Source organism: Bubalus kerabau, chromosome 1, assembly GCF_029407905.1.
Source record: "Bubalus kerabau isolate K-KA32 ecotype Philippines breed swamp buffalo chromosome 1, PCC_UOA_SB_1v2, whole genome shotgun sequence".
In the NCBI taxonomy this organism is placed as follows: Eukaryota; Metazoa; Chordata; class Mammalia; order Artiodactyla; family Bovidae; genus Bubalus; species Bubalus kerabau.
In genome coordinates this window covers 114,632,053-114,651,039 of record NC_073624.1, presented here as the reverse complement: position 1 = coordinate 114,651,039, position 18,987 = coordinate 114,632,053, and the positions used below count along the sequence as shown (strand labels likewise).

Sequence of the window (18,987 nt, the reverse complement as noted above, 5' to 3'; positions counted from 1 at the left end):
AAACTGAACCAGGTTGGAGAGATGAGTACTGACCAGATTACTTAGGGATCTGTAGGCCGTTTTTAAGAGTTGGAATGTTTTCTATTTTTGCTCAAATGGGAATCTACTGGGAAGTCTTAAGAGAGTCATGGTAAGATTTTTCTTTTTTTTTAATTAATTTATTAATTTTTTTACTTTACAATATTGTATTGGTTTTGCCATACATTTACATGAATCCACCATGGGTGTACACGTGCTCCCCATCCTGAACCCTCCTTCCCTCCTCCCTCCCCGTACCATCCCTCTGGGTCATCCCAGTGCACCAGCCCCAAGCACCCTGTATGATGCATCGACCTGGACTGGTGATCTATTTCACATATGATAATATACATGTTTCAATGCCATTCTCCAAAATCATTCCACCCCCATCCTCTCCCACAGAGTCCAAAAGACTGTTCTATACATCTGTGTCTCTTTTACTGTCTTGCATACAGGGTTATCATTACCATATTTCTGAATTCCATATATATGCGTTATTTATTGGTGTTTTTCTTTCTGGCTTACTTCATTCTGTATAATAGGATCCAGTTTCATCCACCTCATTAGAACTGATTCAAATGTATTCTTTTTTTTTTTTTTCTTTTTCTTTTATTTTTATTTTTTTTATTTTTAAAATTTTATTTTATTTTTAAACTTTACATAATTGTATTAGTTTTGCCAAATATCAAAATGAATCCACCACAGGTATACATGTGTTCCCCATCCTGAGCCCTCCTCCCTCCTCATCCCTCTGGGTCATCCCAGTGCACCAGCCCCAAGCATCCAGTATCGTGCATCGAACCTGGACTGGCAACTCGTTTCATACATATTTTACATGTTTCAATGCCATTCTCCCAAATCTTCCCACCCTCTCCCTCTCCCACAGAGTCCATAAGACTGTTCTATACATCAGTGTCTCTTTTGCTGTCTCGTACACAGGGAAATGTATTCTTTTTAATGGCTAAGTAATAATCCATTGTGTATATGTACCACAGCTTTCTTATCCATTCGTTTGCTGATGGACATCTAGGTTGCTTCCATGTCCTGGCTATTGTAAACAGTGCTGTGATGAAGATTGGGGTACACATGTCTCTTTCAATTCTGGTTTCATTGGTGTGTATGCCCAGCAGTGGGATTGCTGAATCATAAGGCAGTTCTATTTCCAGTTTTTTAAGGAATCTCCACACTGTTCTCCATAGTGGCTGTACTAGTTTGCATTCCCACCAACAGTGTAAGAGGGTTCCCTTTTCTCCACACCCTCTCCAACATTTATTGCTTGTAGACTTTTGGATAGCAGCCATTCTGACTGGCGTGAAATGGTACCTCATAGTGGTTTTGATTTGCATTTCTCTGATAATGAGTGATGTTGAGCATCTTTTCATGTGTTTGTTAGCCATCTGTATGTCTTCTTTGGAGAAATGTCTAATTAGTTCTTTGGCCCACTTTTTGATTGGGTCATTTATTTTTCTGGAATTGACCTGCAGGAGTTGCTTGTATATTTTTGAGATTAGTTGTTTGTCAGTTGCTTCATTTGCTATTATTTTCTCCCATTCTGAAGGCTGTCTTTTCACTTTGCTTATAGTTTCCTTTATTGTGCAGAAGCTTTTAATTTTAATTAGGTCCCATTTGTTTATTTTTGCTTTTATTTCCAATATTCTGGGAAGTGAGTCATAGAGGATCCTGCTGTGGTTTATGTCGGGGAGTGTTTTGCCTATGTTTTCCTCTAGGAGTTTTATAGTCTCTGGTCTTACATTTAGATCTTTAATCCATTTTGAGTTTATTTTTGTGTGTGGTGTTAGAAAGTGATCTAGTTTCATTCTTTTACAAGTGGTTGACCAGTTTTCCCAGCACCACTTGTTAAAGAGATTGTCTTTTCTCCATTGTATATTCTTGCCTCCTTTGTCAAAGATAAGGTGTCCATAAGTGCATGGATTTATCTCTGGGCTTTCTATTTTGTTCCACTGATCTGTATTTCTGTCTTTGTGCCAGTACCATACTGTCTTGATGACTGTGGCTTTGTAGTAGAGCCTGAAATCAGGCAGGTTGATTCCTCCAGTTCCATTCTTCTTTCTCAAGATTGCTTTGGCTATTTGAGGTTTTTTGTATTTCCATACAAATTGTGAAATTATTTGTTCTAGTTCTCTGAAAAATATTGTTGGTAGCTTGATAGGGATTGCATGAAAGATTTTTCTTTAAAAAGATTTGAAGATGACTTGGCTGGCTGTTCTTTCTTAGAGCAAGTAAGTGATGGCGATGGCTCCAACTAGAACAGTGACAGAACTAAGGATGGGAAGTAGAATGTGGAGAATGAATAAACATATAACTGAAATATATATTGTTTAAAATAAGCTGCTTCTTTCATTCAGATTGTTGGTATTCATTTGATAAACCATTTTTACTGAACTCTGTGATGCTGCATGTACTCAAATACTTAACTCTAGAAAATAATTGTCAGAGGAAAGTAAAATGTATTCCCTTCATCCTGTAATGTTATTGAAATTGCACCCTTGCCAGTCTTTATTGGAAATGCGGTCATAGTTGAACATAGCTAATACTTCCAAGGACTACTTTTTAACCTATCTTTAAACATTTTGGGATTATTTGAAGTCAAATATAATTTATTGATTCTGGATATAATAAAAAACTCTGAAATACTTTAACTTAATACATCTGCTTTATTTGTAAAAGTCAGTTATGATGAGAAAACTAGCAAATGCTAATCTTATTCAGAAAAGCTTGTAGCCAAATATAGCAGATATTTAAAACACAAGTACCTACACATGTTCTTTTATTGCTTATTCACATAATTTCCACATTAGTTGATAAGGTATACTGTGCTCCTTTATTGTTGATGCAAAATAACACACATAAATACCATGATTTAGGTTTTGGCACTGGTAATGCTTTTCGCATGCAAAAACAGTAAATGTTTTCATCATTAAAAAAATATACTTTTAGACCAAATTCTAGGGATTCTTAAAAACAGCTATTATATTTTTCCCCTCCTATAAAATTTTTCAGCACGGTTATTCTCTTAATGGAAAAATCAAAGTACTTATGGATAGGTACGTATATGAGATTAAAGATGGAGATATGTATGTGTATATTACCCACCCACACATATACTTATTGTACGATTTGAAAGTAACCAGTTAAGGTTCCATTTCCATCGGTCATTTTATTGTCAGATTACTTTGCTGAATAGTTTTGATTATATACTATTATTTCTATGGGAACTTTTTGAAAGCTATATTGTGATTTCTGACCTCAGATAAGTTCCACTGAGATTTTTTTGGCTTGGCTAATCTGCATTGAGTCCAATTAAATATAACAGTAAGAGATGGCCTAAAAGCACATTTGACCTTAAAAATAATTTTATAAATTACTTGTGTCTTCACTAACTCTTAAGGTCAGTTCACTATGAGTAGAAATAATTTCAATTTTAATAGTATAAATAAATCTTATAAGCTTGTATGGAGTGGCTACCTTCAAAAACTGATTTAGTATAAAATAGTCTCCTTTTCAAATATCTTATTAGCTAGAGAGAAGTTCATGCTTTTTAGGAGTATATAGAGGTCATATTACGTGGCAGTTAGTACAATAGACAGTAAGATCCGTCTAAGACTCTTTTTCAGCTGTGTTACTGCAAGGAAACTATAGTGATTACACTCATTTAAGTGGTTTGCTTTAAGAGTAAAATTAGATTGCTCCCAGAACAAAGTAAGCATGTAGTAAAAGCTAGCTTTATTATTACCTGTTATTACTGCTACTACTATTACTCTTCCAAGTCATGGGCTGGGATTAGGTGTAATGGGAGAATTACACTGTCTTAAATATGATTTCTGTCCTTTATCGAGCCCATCTTTGCATGAAATGTTCCCTTGGTATCTCTCATTTTCTTGAAGAGATCTCTAGTCTTTCCCATTCTGTTGTTTCCCTCTATTTCTTTGCACTGATCGCTGAAGAAGGCTTTCTTATCTCTCCTTGCTATTCTTTGGAACTCTGCATTCAGATGCTTGTATCTTTCCTTTTCTCCTTTGCTTTTCACTTCTCTTCTTTTCACAGCTATTTGTAAGGCCTCCTCAGACAGCCATTTTGCTTTTTTGCATTTCTTTTCCATGGGGATGGTCTTGATCCCTGTCTCCTGTACAATGTCATGAACCTCCGTCCATAGTTCATCAGGCACTCTGTCTATCAGATCTAGTCACTTAAACCGATTTCTGACTTCCACTGTAAATTCATAAGGGATTTCATTTAGGTCATACCTGAATGGTCTAGTGGGTTTCCCTACTTTCTTCAATTTCAGTCTGAATTTGGCAATAAGGAGTTCATGGTCTGAGCCACAGTCAGGTCCTGATCTTGTTTTTGCTGACTCTATAGAGCTTGTCCATCTTTGGCTGCAAAGAATATGATCAATCTGATTTCACTGTTGACCAGCTGGTGATATCCATGTGTAGAGTCTTCTCTTGTGTTATTGGAAGAGGGTGTTTGCTATGACCAGTGCCTTCTCTTGACAAAACTCTATTAGCCTTTGCCCTGCTTCATTCCATACTCGAAGGCCAAATTTGCCTGTTACTCCAGGTGTTTCTTGACTTCCTACTTTTGCATTCCAGTCCCTTGTAATGAAAAGGACATCTTTTTTGGGTGTTAGTTCTAAAAAGTCTTGTAGGTCTTCATAGAACCGTTAAACTTCAGCTTATTCAGCATTACTTGTTGGGGCATAGGCTAGAATTACCATGATATTGAATGGTTTGCCTTGGAAATGAACAGAGATCATTCTGTCATTTTTGAGATTGCATCCAAGTACTGCATTTTGGACTCTTTTGTTGACCATGATGGCTACTGCATTTCTTCTAAGGGATTCCTGCCCACAGTAGTAGATAAAATTGTCATCTGAGTTAAATTCAAGGACAGAAATGGTATGGACCTAACAGAGCAGAAGATAATAAGAAGAGGTGGCAAGAATACACAGGAGAACTGTACAAAAAACAGCTTCATGATCCAGATAATCACGATGGTGTGATCACTCATCTAGAGCCAGACATCCTGGAATGTGAGGTCAAGTGGGCTTCAGAAAGCATCACTACGAACAAAGTTAGTGGAGGTGATGGAATTCCAGTTGAGCTATTTCAAATCCTGAAAGATGATGCTGTGAAAGTGCTGCACTCACTATGCCAGCAAATTTGGAAAACTCAGCAGTGGCCACAGGACTGGAAAAGGGCAGTTTTCATTCTAATCCCAACGAAAGGCAATGCCAAAGAATGCTCAGACTACCGCACAATCACACTTATCTCATATGCTAGTAAAGTAATGCTCAAAATTCTCCAAGCCAAGCTTCAGCAATACGTGAACCGTGAACTTCCAGATGTTTAAGCTGGTTTTAGAAAAGCCAGAGGAACCAGAGATCAAATTGCCAACATCCGCTGGATCACGGAAAAGCAAGAGAGTTCCAGAAAAACATCTATTTCTGCTTTATTGACTACTCCAAAGCCTTTGACTGTGTGGATCACAAGAAACTGTGGAAAATTCTGAAAGAGATGGGAATACCAGACCACCTGATCTGTCTCTTGAGAAACCTATATGCAGGTCAGGAAGCAACAGTTAGAACTGGACATGGAACAACAGACTGGTTCCAAATAGGAAAAGGAGTACGTCAAGGCTGTATATTGTCCCCCTGCTTATTTAACTTATACGCAGAGTACATCATGAGAAACACTGGGCTAGAAGAAGCACAAGCTGGACTCAAGATTGCCGGGAGAAATATCAATAACCTCAGATATGCAGATGACACCACCCTTATGGCAGAAAGTGAAGAAGAACTAAAGAGCCTTTTGATGAAAGTGAAAGAGGAGAGTGGAAAATGTTGGCTTAAAGCTCAACATTCAGAAAATTAAGATCATGACATCTGGTCCCATCACTTCATGGGAAATAGATGGGGAAACAGTGGAAACAGTGTCAGACTTTATTTTTCTGGGCTCCAAAATCACTGCAGATGGTGACTGCAGCCATGAAATTAAAAGACGCTTACTCCTCGGAAAGAAGGTTATGACCAACCTAGATAGCATATTAAAAAGCAGAGACATTACTTTGCCAACAAATGTCCATCTAGTCAAGGCTATGGTTTTTCCTGTGGTCATGTATGGATGTGAGAGTTGGACTGTGAAGAAAGCTGAGTGCCAAAGAATTGATGCTTTTGAACTGTGGTGTTGGAGAAGATGCTTGAGAGTCCCTTGGACTGCAAGGAGATCCAACCAGTCCATTCTGAAGGAGATCAGCCCTGGGTGTTCTTTGGAAGGAATGATGCTAAAGCTGAAACTCCAGTACTTTGGCCACCTCATGTGAAGAGTTGACTCATGGAAAAGACCCTGATGCTGGGAGGGATTGGGAGCAGGAGGAGAAGGGGACGACAGAGGATTAGATGGCTGGATGGCATCACCAACTTGATGGACGTGAGTTTGTGTGAACTCCGGGAGTTGGTGATGGACAGGGAGGCTTGGCTTGCTGCGATTCATGGGGTTGCAAAGAGTTGGACATGACTGAGCAGCAGAACTGAACTGAAATATGATTTCTATTTAATTCACTAATCAAGTCTACCTAGATTCTCTCTTGATGACTTTGACTCTTTGACCGTGGTCAAGGTACTTCCTTGCATTTCGGTTGTCTCATCTATGAGATGAAGTGCTTAGATGACTCACAAGGTTTGTTTTGGCTCTAACAAGGTATGCTTCCATGAAATGGAAAGTCTGTATATCTGGCTTAGTAGCTTTATTCAAAGGACAAATATTAAAAAGACACAATTAATTTTCATGCCATTATGAGTTTCCATTTACTCCATGGAATATATCATTGGGATAAATGATTTTCTAAGTGCTGTTTAATCTAGGTATTCAGTACAAATCACTAGCATAGCATTTAATTTGGGGACAAAACTCAGAATCCATTAAACTGCCAATGCTACAGACTTACCTGAGATTCCCATTGAATCTTAATACAGGTAACCTAATTAATTAAAGCAAATAGGGTGATACTTTGTTAAGCTTATAAAACTAAAACTGCATTGAAATGATCTATACAAAGCTGTGTTGACTATTATTAGAGAACTTCCTCTCAGAAAGCCTAAAATTCTTATTTGTTCAGATTGAAAGTCGTTATGAGTAAATGTGACTCTCTCTGTCTGTGGCTAGATCTCCGCATCAGAAGACAGCATTCCTCTGAAAGCGTTTCTAGTATTAACAGTGCCACAAGCCATTCCAGCATTGGCAGTGGTAACGATGCTGACTCCAAGAAGAAGAAAAAGAAAAATTGGGTAAGCTATTAGCATTCATCTAATTCACAAGCTTATTACTGCACAGTGAGGCAGGATTTTTCCTTTTGGCTTTAGAGATTCACAGCAGTTTACAGTGTCTCATTCAAGTGACTGACCCCTCAAATTCTATACTCATCAAAAAGCTCAGGGCAGCCTGGCGCTGAAGAACAGACATCTTGGAGTTGGGACTAAACGAACTTAGATTTGAATCCCAACTCTGATGCTTATGTTTTGGCTCTTAGGCAAGTTACTTCACCTTTTGGCGAGCCTAAATTTTCTCATTTGTAAAAACTGGATAATTATACTGACTTTACAGGGATATTGTAAAGAAAAATAGATTAACATCTATAAATAAATGGCTCAAAGCAGGACTTTATTGTGAAGGTGGAGATGAAGAAGAAAAAGAGGATGATGGTGATGATGGTGGTGGTGTTAGTAGTGGCGATGATGGTGATGGTGGTAAAGATGCTGATGGAGGAAGAGGAGAAAAAATAGAATTGGTAAAAAAGAAAGAGGAGGCCTTGCAAACTTCTCCACCCCTTGCATCAACAGAGCTTATAGTGTGAAAGTACCACTGTATCAGAAATCAACTCTATATATTTTCACCAAAAGAACATAGGAGAAATATAGAAATGTACTTTAACAGAACTATCCCTTGTTAGCTACAACTATCCCTTGTTAACTAATTTATGATATAAAGTAATTGCTGAAAAACTGAGGGGAAGATGCTACCACTACAAAATGTTTAAAAAATAATGAAGTAAAGGATTTCTTTGACTGCCATGGAAGAAAAGTATATTTTAAATAAGTAGAACTCTTGATGAAATCCAAAATGAAATTAGGAAAGGATTTTACTAGAGTGCTTTCTGTAAATAATGAGAGAAATATCTTTTTTTGTTTTAAAAAAAATGTTGATGCAGGTAATATTTTAAAATACTGATCAGCCTTCCTTCCCTTGATTTGTAATTCCGCACTCTTTCATGTTTCTGCAAGGTGAACTCTAGAGGAAGTGAGGTGAATATAAACCGTGGACAGTTTGGCATGCATCTATAAAAACACCCACCCTTGGCATGAATGCTATTCATTTTGGCAGGAAGCTTTTATACCTTTTAAAAACAGATTACCTTGTTTGTCTTTTCTTTGTGTCTTTTCATTTTAATCTTCAATTTTAAAGAGAAGTAAAACTACTTTCCAAATAGCGCTGTAGGGCGTACCAATTCTGGTTTTGCATAGTCTGGGAACTGAAAATTTGAATAGAAACTCACGATTGATGAAGTGTTAGGTGAATTTGATGTCATTTTGCTTTTTAAGTTTGTACTGTCAGCAGGCCCTGACTTGACAGTAGAGCTAAAGTGGCCATTTAAAACAAATTGCCTTGAAGAGAGGAGCCTTCTGAAAGGAGATCCCTTCAAGGTACTTCGTTTTAAATGAGTGCTCTGATGGCCATGCCCTTGTCCCTGCACTGTTTAAAAGCCTTCCATGTTTGCGCTGTGCTGGATTAATACAAGAATAAAACAGAAACACAAAACACGGTATCTTTTTTTTTTTTTTAATTAGAGATACCGTGCTGCAGCTGTTAATCCTTTGCTTATACATACTGACCCCAGGCAGTGGCTAGGATGGCACTTGCAAACTAACGGCCCAAAGCGAGATGTCCCCAGTGCAAATAGGCAAGGAAGGTAATTTCTGTCCTTTCTTGCAGCTGAGAAGCTCATTCAAACAAGCCTTTGGGAAGAAAAAGTCCACCAAGCCTCCTTCCTCACATTCGGACATTGAAGAGCTTACAGATTCGTCCCTCCCAGCATCCCCCAAGTTGCCCCACAACGGGGGTGACTGTGGGTCAGCCTCCATGAAGCCCTCCCAGTCTGCCTCTGCGTAAGTCACCCCCTGTGCAGCACAAGGAAGAATCTATTGAAGACGACTTCAGGCCAGGCCCACGTGTGTGTTCTGAATGGAACCGCAGCAACGTCTCTGTGTCCGTTATTTCCAGATCTTCCTTAGAATAGCAGACAGCATTCATTTCTCTTCTGTTTTCCATACATTAGAACGTGAATGTTTCTTGATCTCATTCTCCCCTTTTCTAAGTTATTATTTTCACTGGCATTTGTCCTTGTATCTATCTAACTGTGCATTAAATGCAGGTCACCCCTTGTCTGGCCACCAAAGAAACGGCAAAATGGCCCTGTGATCTACAAGCATAGATCCCGGTAAAATGGAGTGTGATGCATGAAAACTGCTCAGATCCCAGTTCTAACCTAAGCAGTGTTCACTCCTGCTTTCTCTAAAATCACTCGCATGTGTTTCAACAATGACTACCTCCTCTGCCCTCCTGCTGTGGAAGTAAAATTTTGTTACCTTAAGCCAAACTGCAATCCATTTTTCTTCAATTGTGTTAGATAATCTAGCATAGCATTTTTTATAGTATCCCACTAGAATGTTATAAGAAAGACTAAAACATGTAGAATGTTAAACATGTGCTCTGATAATTCTCTGTTCTGTGTGCTGTTCAGTTCAGATTCCATGTGTGCCCGTGACGGCAGCTCCTCAGAGCTGTCATATACAGCAAGGCCACAAATAGAACTATTTAAGACCTTGCACACCCTATTTATTTCCCTTACTTAGAAGAACACAGCACGGTCATTTTGTGACCAGCAACTTAATCCTCACATTTTAAATAGAAAAGCTATTCATTAATACAACAGAAATTCTTTTTGACACATTTCCTCCCAGGCTGTCTAAAAACAACAGCACAACAACAGTGAGGATGTAGTGTATGTGACCTTCAAGCAGCCCCAACTAGCCCGCTTGTTTGGGTTGAAACCTTGCTTCAGTTTCATTAGCTGACCTCCTAAATCAGCTGAGCCTACCAGAAGGATTATATAACACTCATCCATTATTTAAATGTCCAAAACTAATCTCCCTGATTTATTGTCTACAATATTTATTTTGAAGTTTTGTGGTAACCGGGAGATAGTATTATGGCAAAATAAGATTATTCTTTGCAAAATTTTATAAAACTAGAAATCAACATTTTGATACATAATAACTTTGTTTTAAACACATTTAATATGTTGCAAATAGAAGGTTAAGTCCCTTGAAAAAATGATTGAATGAGATATAGTAATACTCTGACTTTCAGCCCCACAAATATTAGCAACAAGGGAATTTTGAGTATCAGTTTCTATACAGTAAAGATAGATTGTTTTTAAACTTCAAAAAATAGAGATTAAAAAAAAGAGAGACAAAGGCCTACTGTTTTCAGTTTTGAACCTATGAATGTATTTCTGTTTGTAAAACTCTTTTTCCTTTTCTCTAGGTTTTGCCAGCAGCAAATAATCTCTCTACCTGCTGGATATTATTGCAGTTCAGCTTTTAAAAGAATCATTGCCTTTCCTAATCCTCTGGCTTCCCCAACTGCTGATTTTGTGCTTGTTTCTTTCTTCAGGATCTGTGAATGCACAGAGGCTGAGGCAGAGATAATTCTGCAGTTGAAGAGTGAGCTCAGAGAAAAGGAATTAAAATTAACAGATATTCGGCTGGAGGCCCTCAGCTCTGCACATCATCTCGATCAGATCCGGGAAGCCATGAACCGGATGCAGGTTGGTCTGTAAGCACCTTCAAGGAGTGAACAGGAGAGCTTTGAAATGCTGCTTATTCTCTTGTCTCAGTTATTGTAAAAGCAAATCTCACATTTAAATCCCTTTTGGAAATGCACTCTTTTTATTTAATCTCTGCAACTCCTTTCCTAATATCGGTTGGAAAATTTTGTAAAATCCAGGTTTGGAAATGGGAGTGCAAACTGGCTGGTTGCTCTCAAGGACCATTGAAGGCACTTTTACTAGTGATTGAACTGGCTGAGAGCTAAGTTTTCAGAGAAACTACTACAGCCCTTGCTTCTTGACTTCCCCGTGATTTACCTTTTGGTAACTTCTTCCTATAATTTTGAAATCTGACTTTCAAACACCTTTACCTGTTTTTTATTGAAAAACAAATGTAATGAGGAAAGGACAGAAATATAACACAAGCTTTCTAAATATGAAAGTAAAAGTGATGTAGAATGCCATCTGTAAAAGTAAAGCTTTTGTATATCTTGGAAGGATCCGAAGGCTAAATTCAGAACCAGTCTGTGCTCAGACTTTCATTTTATTATTGTCAACCAATAATCACTTGGTACCACAGATGACTGACTGAAACAGGAAAAGCTCGTTGCCAAGCAGATTCCTATACCACTGATATATTCATCAAAAGGCTTGTGTTGTTTTTATGAGCTTAGTGCTCTGTTTCGAAGGAACAAAAACTTTTTCAGACGTTAGCTAGGATTCTGAAGTGATAATTTTAAATCACTTCATTTATATTACTTTTGTTTTACTGTGATTTTCAACTCTCCCTGAATTCAGAATATTACGAAGGGCATTTTCTTCTATGAGATATTAATAGTATTGCATTAAATTTTTAAATTTTATTAAAGCATAGTTGATTTATAATGTTGTATTACAAAGTTTCAGATGCACAGCACAGTGATTCAGTTATATATATATAATATATATATATATATTATATATACCTGAATATAGATAGATATAGATACATTCTTTTTAAATTCTTTTCCCTTATAGGTTTTTACAAAATATTGAGTATATAGTAGGTCTCTCTGTTGGTTATCTGTTTTTATATATGTTGTAGTGTTTAATTCTAAAATGAGAAATGGAATGACCTCTTCAATTATGTTATTCTTAATTCAGGTGAGACCACATCCTGGAAAACTCCTCAAATATATGATAGATTTATTTTTAAGTGTAAAAAAGTTCCACTGGTCAGTGTATCTATATTTGTGAATATCTGAATATGTATATATGGGAGACAGAGAAAGAGATTTACTTTTCCTTCTTTGGAAGGAAATCTTGTTTTCATAATTTATATTTGTTTATTTAATATCTCACCACATTAAAAAAAAAACAAACACTGATTAACACTACTACTAAAAGACTTGATACCCTTTTCTCTTCAAGTTAGCGCCATGTTTTTCAATTTCACAACAGAACGAGATTGAAATACTGAAGGCTGAAAATGACCGGCTGAAGGCGGAGACGGGGAACGTCGCGAAGCCTGCTCGGCCCCCGTCCGAGTCCGCGAGCAGCACCTCCTCCTCCTCCTCGCGCCAGTCCTTAGGGCTCTCGCTGAACAATCTGAACATCGCGGAGTCTGTTACCTCAGGTGATTTTGTGCGCACATTGCCTCATCACAGCATGCCTAGGACGTCACAAGCGAGGACACCTCGAATTTGCAGACCCTTGCCCACCACGACCCTCACCCATTCCCTCTTCAAAGCGTTAACACCCTAATTCTCAGAGATAGCCCTTTTCCCTTATAAGTTCATTCTCAGTCATGATCATCTTAAAAGAACATTCTCTGTAAAAGAGTGAAACGACTTAGAGATACGGTTTTCATATCATTTTTTAAAACAATTGTTTGTGCTTGACAAGTACTTCCTCCAGGATTACAGATAGGACGAAGGAGTAATATTCTCTGATGAAGGTTTGTACTCATCACTAGATAATCAGAACCCCGTGCGTTTTGCCCATTTACAGGTGTTTCAGGACCTATTCCTAAATTTGACTAGTGATCCTGCATTTTGCAGCCCAGGGAGAATACAGTGCTCCTCTGTCACCAGGCTACAGCTCTATTAAACTGTCACCAAACAGACAAAAAGGAAACGCTGGGTTCCAGTATTGAGTTCAGAATAAGGGTACCGTCTTAGTCAGTTGCAAATAGAATCATATAACCTAACCTCTTAATATCTGATGAACTATTCAGTTATAAAGTATAACTGCTCCTTTAATTGAGTGCACACACACAGCATTTAATCATTTTTGTATACATAAAAGACTTGGTAGAGAAAGATTTACAGGAGGACCTGTGGTGATTACAAAGCACAGCCACTAGATGCCGCTTGAAAACCAATAATATACATGTTCCTGGGCAATTTTCCGTTCCCTTCAGTTCAGTCGCTCAGTCATGTCTGACTCTTTGCGACCCCATGAATCGCAGCACGCCAGGCCTCCCTGTCTATCACCATCTCCCAGAGTTCACACAAACTCACGTCCATCGAGTCAGTGATGCCATCCAGCCATCTCATCCTCCATCATCCCCTTTTCCTCTTGCCACTAATCCTTCCCAGGATCAGAGTATTTTCCAATGAGTCAACTCTTCCCATGAGGTGGCCAAAGTACTGGAGTTTCAGCTTTAGCATCATTCCTTCCAAAGAACACCCAGGGCTGATCTCCTTCAGAATGGACTGGTTGGATCTCCTTGCAGTCCAAGGGACTCTCAAGAGTCTTCTCCAACACCACAGTTCAAAAAGCATCAATTCTTTGGCACTCAGCTTTCTACACAGTCCAACTCTCACATTCATATATGACCACTGGAAAAACCATAGCCTTGACTAGACGGACATTTCTTGGCAAAGTAATATGTCTGCTTTTCAATATGCTATCTAGATTGGTCATAATTTTCCTTCCAAGGAGTAAGCATCTTTTAATTTCATGGCTGCACTCACCATCTGCAGTGATTTTGGAGCCCAAGAAAATAAAGTCTGACACTGTTTCCACTGTTTCTCCATCTATTTCCCATGAAGTGATGGGGCCAGATGCCATGATCTTAGTTTTCTGAATTTTGAGCTTTAAGCCAAATTTTTCACTCTCCTCTTTCACTTTCATCAAGAGGCTCTTTAGTTCTTCATCGCTTTCTGCCATAAGGGTGGTGTCATCTGCATATCTGAGGTTATTGATATTTCTCCCGGCAATCTTGATTCCAGCTTGTGCTTCTTCTAGCCCAGCGTTTCTCATGATGTACTCTGCATAGAAGTTAAATAAGCAGGGGGACAATATACAGCCTTGACGTACTCCTTTTCCTATTTGGAACCAGTCTGTTGTTTCATGTCCAGTTCTAACTGTTGCTTTCTGACCTGTATACAGGTTTCTCAGGAGGCAGGTCAGGTAGTCTGGTATTCCCATCTCTTTCAGAATTTTCCACAGTTTATTGTGATCTACACCGTCAAAGGCTTTGGCATAGTCAATAAAGCAGAAATAGATGTTTTTCAGAAACTCTCTTGCTTTTTCATTGATCCAGCAGATGTTGGCAATTTGATCTCTGGTTCCTCTGGCTTTTTTAAAACCAGCTTGAACATCTGGAAATTCACGGTTCACGTACTGTTGAAACCTGGCTTGGAGAATTTTGAGCATTACTTTACTAGCGTGTGAGATGAGTGCAATTGTGCAGTAGTTTGAACATTCTTTGGCATTGCCTTTCTTTGGGATTGGAATGAAAACTGACCTTTTCTAGTCGTGTGGCCACTGCTGAGTTTTCCAAATTTGCTGACATATTGAGTGTGGCACTTTCACAGCATCATCTTTTAAGATTTGAAATAGCTCAACTGGAGTTCCATCACCTCCACTAGCTTTTTTCATAGTGATGCTTCCTAAGGCCCACTTGACTTCACATTCCACGATGTCTGCTCCAGCTGAGTATGAGTGATCACACCATCGTGATTATCTGGGTCGTGAAGATCTTTTTTGTACAGTTTCTGTGTATTCTTGCCACCTCTTCTTAATATCTTCTGCTTCTTTTAGTTCCATACAATTTCTGTCCTTTATTGTGCCCATCTTTGCGTGAAATGTTCCCTTGGTATCTCTGATGTTCTTGAAGAGATCTGTAGCCTTACCCATTCTATGTGTTCCTCTATTTCTTTCCATTGATTGCTGAGGAAGGCTTTTTTATCTCTCCTTGCTATTCTTTGGAACTCTGCATGGTTAGTGGTCTCAAACTTGACAGTCAAAAGTGCTTTTATGCTGGGGCTTTTTAACAGAAAAGCTTTGTAGAGTACATGATTAATTAAAAAAGTAGTAGACAGAGGACAATTGACAGAGGTCCAGTTCCTCAAATATAGTGCATGTTCCATGCATCCAGTGAATACAGAGGTGTGAAAAAACCTTTATTTTTCTTGTCAGTATTTCACTTGATTGGAACCAGAATGGCAAACCTTTTTATTCTTTTTTTCAATATGTTGACAGAGAACCATAACTTATTTTCCAAATAAATAAATAAATAAACCAAAAACAAAACACAAAGACCCCTATCTCAAATTGGCTGTTATTTGTTTTCCCTCGGAGTTGTTTGCTCCGGTGATCATCCCATTGGTGTACCAATGGGGAGACCCAGAGTGAGCCACGGTGTTCTCCTCCAACTGTTAATGCAAGGAGTTAGAATAGACACACAGAGAAAAGGAGTAATGGTTAGAACAGATGAACTTACTAAATACTGAGGATAAAGTGCTTTAAAAGCATTGTCTGTTATGCTCTCGATAACTCTACCAAGCTAATGGTTTTATAACCCATTTTATAAATGAAGACTTGGGGGCCTTACTATAATTAGTTCAGTAAATGATAGAGTAGAGAATTCATCTTCTTTCTCACCATGGTATTCATTTCCAATGCCCAGGACAGTACCTGATTTCTTTGATGCTTAATAAATTATTATTTTAAATAATTATTTTTGAATATTTATGAACAGTTATGAATAATCGAACAAAGTACTAAAGAGGTGATTTGGTCATGAATTATAAGATATTTAGATGTGAATAATTAGCCAGTTTAAAATTTTGAGAAAAGGAATGAGAATTAAAATGACACTTAAGGAAGAGTTTTGAGCAGGATAAGCAAAAAGATGAGACCAGGAGGATGTTCATCTAGTAAAAAAAAAATTAATTCCAGCAAGGGAGATTGTCTTTGACAATTTAAAAATTTCTAGCAAAAAAATCTCCATATTCCTTAAACTCTAAATTTGTTTTTCATTGTTATGGTATTATGGCATTTTTTAAACTCCTTTCTTTGCAAAATTGCATATTCCAATTATTAAAGTAATACAATTTTATTTTCAGAACCCATTTGATGAAATTGTTTCTTCTATATAATGATACAAAGTCCTTGTCTCTCTGAATTTACAATTTGAGCAAATGAGTCCTCTTGTCACCAGGCACATGTGATCTTCAACATGTAGCTAAGTTTCCTTTGTCCACAGAACACTATCTTCATATTAAATATGCCTCTATAATATCATTTTCAAAGGAAGACATATGTGGGATAGTTTGCCTTACTCATTCTCCAAACTGAACATTAATCTCAATACTATATTTAAAAAATTAATCTTTAATCACATTTAATGTTGGTAGTTTAAAGGTTAACTAGCTTTATCATGCTTCTGTAACTCTTGGCTGATTACTAGAAATATCATTTTTGTTTTGAAACTGTGAGCAGAAAGAGGACAGAAGAGCAATAATTAATATATTTTTGCAGGGAAGTATAATGCCATCATTGAAATTCAAAACATTACCTAAAATTACAGATATAAGGAAAAGTTGTCATATAGCTGTGTTTGTACCAAATGCTTGAAAATAATTTCAGTTGACACTCAATCTCAGCACCTTTGCATTCATAATTTCATGGGGTTTGAGCTTGGATATTTTCAGCTAGATAGAAAATCAGATTGCTTTTCAATTTGTGGCAGTTATAATGGTAACTAAATATTACTCAGGTATTACTCAGACCTGTGCATAATAGGGAAAGAAACCCCTTATTTCCTCATCTAATGCGATGGCCCAACACTTGGGTGAAGATCTTTGAAAACAGAAATAAAGTCTTAGATGAAAACTTTAACCCAACCACAGCCACCCATCTTCTTGAAAGCTGAGGTTTTTCACATGTGTTAAGTTAGAATGGATGGCAGAAAAGGTAAATATTCCCCTTGAAAAGCGTAAAACTATGGGGGAGAGAGTGATGGCAGTAGACAGATCCGAGCTAACGTGACTCTGTTATGTGTGTGCATGTTTCTTTGGAAATTTGGTAGATATTTTGCTGGATGATCCTGGTGATGCAACTGGACACAAGGATGGCCGCAGTGTGAAAATTATAGTCTCCATAAGCAAGGGCTACGGCCAAGCAAAGGTATTTCTTTAATTTTAAGCTCTTTATTACTGTGAATGACCACGAGTCAAATATATTGAAATATGAGTATTTTTCCTGATAAATATTCTACCAGCAGAGTTTGTCTTGGCATTGGCTTAATATGTTTATAAGAGCATGAAAGTTAGGGACTCAAAAGAAATGGCCTCATCCTATAGATAGAAATGTGTCTCCGTACTTCATGTTTATTCACTGAAAACAGTAGCAGCTGTCAGCCACCCTCATTCCTAAAACCTAAAAAGAAGCACATGGCTTTCTTTGACATAGCATCGTATCTAACTAAATACAGGTGATGTTTATGATGTATGGTACCGTGTTGCTAGAACTGTCAAGATGGTCTTTCTACAAAGAGGAGACTATAAGCTATATGGCCATTCTAGACACTGGAAAGATAGATATATTTTATTAGACTCATTATAACAATGTCCATTAATACTACTTTTGTGTATCATTTTTAAGCAAGGCCCTAGCTGAAAAGGCAAATATTTAATTTTTCTGGAATCAAATATTGCCTTCAAATTGGCAGTGTCATCCTGATCCTAGACTCTTCTTGAAACAAAAAATACTTTTTTTCAAGTTGAAATTGTATTTCAGTGGCCAAAAATACAAATTTGTAGGTATCCGATTTTTTCGTATCAAACAGAAGAGCAAAGAACTTTAGAATTTTAAGATAATTGCAGTATTTAAGTTTGAAAAGTGAGCTAGCAATTGTGAATTTTTACATTGAGCATATATTCTAAGAATTCTAATGCCATAAGCTTTCTGCTTGAGCTGCAGATCTGTGCCTGAATTTCCCATGTCGGTCTTTTTGTAAAAGACTATAATAGTCTCAGTGAAGCTTGAACGATCTCTGATTTAAAAGCAGCTGCTTAAAAGCCCTGTAAGCATGTCCATTTTGACTCAGTTACATTAACACCAGAAAACAAGTTTTCTTTTTCAAAATAATTCTGAAAGACAATATTTCTGAATGTTAAGAAGAAGTTATCTTGGTATTCTTGAGTTACCATAACAAAATACTGCAGATTGGATGGCTTAAACAATGGAAATTTGTTTTCTTCTGGTTATTAAGTCCAAGATCAAGGTGCTGTCTGGTTTGGATCCTGAAAAGGGCTCTCTCTTTGGGTTGCAAATGGCACCTATGTCCTCACAGGCCTTTCCTCAATGTGTGTACTTGGAGAGAGAGAGATCTCTCTCTTACTTCCCCTACTTAGATAAGGGTGCTGCTGCTGCTGCTGCTAAGTTGCTTCAGTTGTGTCTGACTCTGTGCGACCCCATAGACGGCAGCCCATCAGGCTCCACTGTCCCTGGGATTCTCCAGGCAAGAACACTGGAGCGGGTTGCCATTTCCTTCTCCGATGCATGAAAGTGAAAGTGAAAGTGAAGTCACTCAGTCGTGTCCGACTCTTCGCGACCCCATGGACTGCAGCCTACCAGGCTCCTCCATCCATGGGATTTTCCAGGCAAGAGTACTGGAATGGGGTGCCATTGCCTTCTCCGACTTAGAAGGCTACTGATCCTGTGATGTCAGACCCACTCTCATGGCCTAGTTTAACTCTTATTACCTCCTGCTGACTCCATTTCCAAACACCATCAATTGGGAGTTGTGGTTTAATATATGAATTTGAGTGGAACAAGAACATTCAGTCT

General features: G+C 37.9%; 1 protein-coding gene across 4 annotated transcripts in view; it reads left to right on the top strand.

The window, feature by feature from the left end:
- NAV3 (neuron navigator 3) overlaps positions 1 to 18,987 on the top strand; it is an 899,190-nt gene that overhangs the window by 850,336 nt on the left and 29,867 nt on the right. For all 4 annotated transcript variants that reach the window (XM_055587143.1, XM_055587148.1, XM_055587139.1 and 1 more), the window contains 5 exons: positions 7,203 to 7,324; positions 9,027 to 9,199; positions 10,770 to 10,923; positions 12,364 to 12,538; positions 17,225 to 17,322. In XM_055587143.1, the coding sequence (XP_055443118.1) occupies positions 7,203 to 7,324; positions 9,027 to 9,199; positions 10,770 to 10,923; positions 12,364 to 12,538; positions 17,225 to 17,322 (722 nt within the window). The remainder of the gene's footprint in view (positions 1 to 7,202; positions 7,325 to 9,026; positions 9,200 to 10,769; positions 10,924 to 12,363; positions 12,539 to 17,224; positions 17,323 to 18,987) is intronic.